General features: G+C 37.3%; 1 protein-coding gene across 1 annotated transcript; it reads left to right on the top strand.

Annotated features, from left to right (window-relative positions):
* The first annotated feature begins 332 nt into the window (after positions 1–332).
* Positions 333–3,833, top strand: LOC103952245. The gene is made up of 5 exons (XM_048589151.1): positions 333–440; positions 671–804; positions 1,522–2,652; positions 2,724–3,140; positions 3,233–3,833. The coding sequence occupies exons 1-5, from the start codon at positions 333–335 to the stop codon at positions 3,831–3,833; spliced, it is 2,391 nt and encodes a 796-aa protein (XP_048445108.1).

Below are 3,833 nucleotides of genomic sequence, written 5' to 3'. Positions count from 1 at the left end.
AAGCTCCCGACAGTTCCAACTCAAACAACTCATTGCTAACGGCGGAGTTGAACTTCGTCAACCTCCGCTAATGAACTAAAAAGCTTCAAGCTAGCCACCACCTTCCTACGACCACCTGACCGCAACACCAAGTCGTCCTCCTCACGCACCGATCTTTTTCCGAGTTCAAGTAGCTGCGCACCACCACCCCACCTTACATTGGCCTGCACTCTGATGGAATTAACACCATCCACCCGTTCTCCCTTCTAAATTTCTTCCTCTTACCCCTCTGCATTTGCTGAATAATAGGCATTAAATTAAATGGGTCCGATCTTAGTCCCGAACTATGATGCATGGACACGGGTAACAGCCATCGTATCCCGTATCTGACACGCAGGGATACGGATACGCATAGGATACGTGTGGGTACGAGCCCGATACGTATCAGAACGAAGGGATACGTTATTTATTAATGAGATACGCGTATCACACTTTTCAGATACGTTTTCAACTAAATCAGAGGATAATCCAACTAAATCAGAGGATAATCAGAAGAAAAAAAAATCAAGAAATCCGCACAGAATCGTGATTAATTCCAATTAGTTAAACTGAAACGATTGTTTGGCTAAAACCCAAAACGATTTTGGGTATAAAATAATGATTTACCTATTTTTCTTCACTTGAACCTCAGAAATCAGAAATCAGACTTATCGTCTGCAACTGCTCCGTCGTCTCCGTCCAACCGCTTCGTCGTCTCCGTCCAACTGCTTCGTCGTCTCCGTCCAACTGCTTCGTCGTCTCCATAGTCTCCGTCTGCAACTGCTGGTAAGAACTTTCAACTTCGTTTTCACTATGGTAATTTTGAAGCTTAATCTGGTTCCTAGTAACAGAACCCAGATCTGCAGCTGAAAGGAAAGCTTGCTTTCCTGTTTTTAATTTCGAAGTTAAAAGGCAATAAGCTTTGACTGATTCAATGTGTAGATTGGAAAAAGGGCTTTTGCTTTTTGTATATGATATATTAAATTAATATAGTACTTCAATGAATGTAGCTTCCTGGCACTGTCCGTGGAAGCACTCAAAGCTTTTAGCCTTTTGCTTATATTCTTTTGCTTTTTGTATATAATATATTAAATTAATATAGTAGTTCAATGAATGCAGCTTCCTGGCATTGTCCGTGGAAGCACTCAAAGCTTTTAGCCTTTTGCATCTTTGCTTATATTCTTTTGCTTTTTGTATATAATATAATAAAAAGGACCTCCATATATCCTTACGCCAACATTTTTCTATTGGAATAGTCTTTCATGATATTTAGATTATAATACATTGTTCTAGATATTATTGTATTTTCATGATATTTAGCTTCATCTGTTATGTAAATTGGGAATACAGTGTTCTAGATATTTAGATTATAATATTTTATGTATATGCTTTCATGATGCATTTTTTATTTCTTAAGTTAATATAAATTTTTCATGTATTAGTCTTTGTCTATACGATTATACGATGAATTGACTTTTATTGTTTATATGTTTGTTAATTTAGGAAAATGGATCTCCCTGATAATCATGTGAATGATAATGTTAATCTGGATGAGATTGTTGAAAATTATAATGCTCCGCTGTGGAAGTATGTCAAAAAGCTCGAAAAAGTGGGAAATAGAGGAGGAGGAAATACTAAATTTGAGTGCAATTATTGTCAAAAAACTTATAAAGGATCCTACTCTAGGGTCAAGTTTCATTTGTTAAAAATGTCTGGAAATGGGATTGCGCCTTGCAACAAGGTTACTGATGAAACTCTTGCGGAAATGAATAAGTTAGTTCGAGAGTGTGAATACAAGTTGAAGAGTTCTGCTCCTAAACATGTTTCGTTGCCCAATACTGGTTCATTCTGTTATGATCTACCTGAAGCAAATCTTGATCCAAAGAAGAGAAATGGAATAAGTGGGCCTCTCAGTAAAGCTTTTAACAAGGAGGCTCGAGATCAATGTGATGCCGAAGTTGCAAGGATGTTTTATACAGGTGGCTTATCATTTAACCTTGCAAGAAATCCGCACTATCGGAACTCATATGTTCGTGCTTCTACACTTCCAGGGTATGTTCCACCAGGTTACAACGCACTGAGAACTACTCTTCTGCAACAAGAGAAGAGTCACATTGAGCGGTGCCTCCAACCAATCAAGCGCACATGGAGCACTAAAGGTGTAAGTGTTTGCAGTGATGGGTGGACAGATGCTCAAAGGAGACCACTTATTAATATTATGGCAGCTTGTGAAAGTGGGCCAATGTTCTTGAGAGCAATTAATTGTGAAGGTGAATACAAAGACAAGCATTGTATTGCCAACTTTCTTACAGAAGCTATTAAAGAAATTGGTCATGAAAATGTTGTTCAAGTGATCAATGATAATGCCCCTGTTTGTAAAGCTGCTGGGTTACTTATTGAGGCCCACTATCCCCATATCTTTTGGACACCCTGTGTTGTTCACACTCTTAATCTTGCTTTGAAGAGTATATGTACTCCGAAACAAACAGAAGTTTCCTACAATGACTGCAATTGGATTTCAACTATTGCTAGTGATGCTTGGTCCATAAAAAATTTTATTATGAACCATAGCATGAGATTGTCCATGTTTAATGAACATTGCAAACTAAAGTTACTTTCCATTGCCGAAACAAGGTTTGTTTTCTCCACTTTTTTTTTTTTTTCCTTATTTAATTATAAGTTGTCCTAATTTTTAAATTTTTCAGATTTGCTTCCACACTTGTGATGCTTAGAAGATTGAAGGAAATAAAGGAAGGTTTACAACAAATGGTGATTAGCCCGAATTGGGCTTTGTACAAAGAAGATGATTTGGTTAAAGCAATGATGGTGAAGCAAAAGATATTGGATGAGGATTTTTGGGAGAAGATTGATTATATTGTTTTCTTTACAGCTCCAATATATGAGGTTATTAGAATGGCTGACACAGATAAACCTTGTCTTCACTTGGTGTATGAGTGGTGGGATGCTATGATTGAAAAGGTGAAAGCTGCTATATACAGGAATGAGCGCAAGGCATTACATGAAAAAAGCAGCTTTTTTGATGCGGTGTATCGCATTTTATTGGAGAGATGGACTAAAAGTAGCACACCACTTCATTGTTTGGCACATTCATTAAATCCAAGGTAATGATTTTGCTAACTTACTTATAAATTCTTCTAGATTAATTTTTTAGCTTTATGAGTACATTTTTAAACTGTTATTTCTTTTATTTTAGGTATTATAGTTCAGAATGGCTCCAAGAAGATCCTAGTCGTCTTGCTCCACACCGAGATGTTGAACTTACAATTGAAAGGAAAAAGTGCTTTGAGAGATACTTTTCCAATGAGGAAATTAGAAGAAATATCAATGTGGAGTATGCCTCTTTCTCTATGTGCTTGAATGACTTTGGAGCTATTGATTCTATGAATGATAGATTTCATTTGGAACCAGTGATGTGGTGGATTGTCCATGGAGCTTCTACACCTAGTCTCCAATCCATAGCGTTGAAGCTACTTGGACAACCTTGTTCCTCCTCTTGTTGTGAAAGAAATTGGAGCACTTATAGTTTTGTTCACTCTTTAAGAAGGAACAAGATTACACCACAAAGAGCTGAGGATTTGGTATTTGTGCATAATAATCTTCGTCTTTTATCAAGGAATAGCTCAACCTACAAGGAAGGTATTACTCAATTGTGGGATGTTGGAGGAGATGGCTTTGAAAACTTGGGTGAAGAAAGTGTCGGGATGCTTGAAATAGCTAACCTTTCACTTGATGAACCGTCATTGGAGACTACTTTAGTTACTGGAGGAGACATCATGAATGTGGAAGTTGAATGA

The sequence above is a fragment of a genome, unplaced genomic scaffold, assembly GCF_019419815.1.
Source record: "Pyrus x bretschneideri cultivar Hongxiangsu unplaced genomic scaffold, Pyrus_bretschneideri_v1 Contig3, whole genome shotgun sequence".
Classification (NCBI taxonomy): Eukaryota; Viridiplantae; Streptophyta; class Magnoliopsida; order Rosales; family Rosaceae; genus Pyrus; species Pyrus x bretschneideri.
Note: the sequence above shows the minus strand (reverse complement) of the source record. Positions and strands in the feature narration are given on the sequence as shown.

Excerpts from the sequence above, each read along its gene's own strand:
- LOC103952245 (XM_048589151.1), top strand. The coding sequence starts at position 333 with ATGGACACGGGTAACAGCCATCGTATCCCGTATCTGACACGCAGGGAT. Across the intron at positions 441-670 it reads GTATCAGAACGAAGGGATAC|AAATCAGAAATCAGACTTAT; the intron begins GTTATTTATTAA and ends CTTGAACCTCAG. Across the intron at positions 3,141-3,232 it reads GCACATTCATTAAATCCAAG|GTATTATAGTTCAGAATGGC; the intron begins GTAATGATTTTG and ends CTTTTATTTTAG.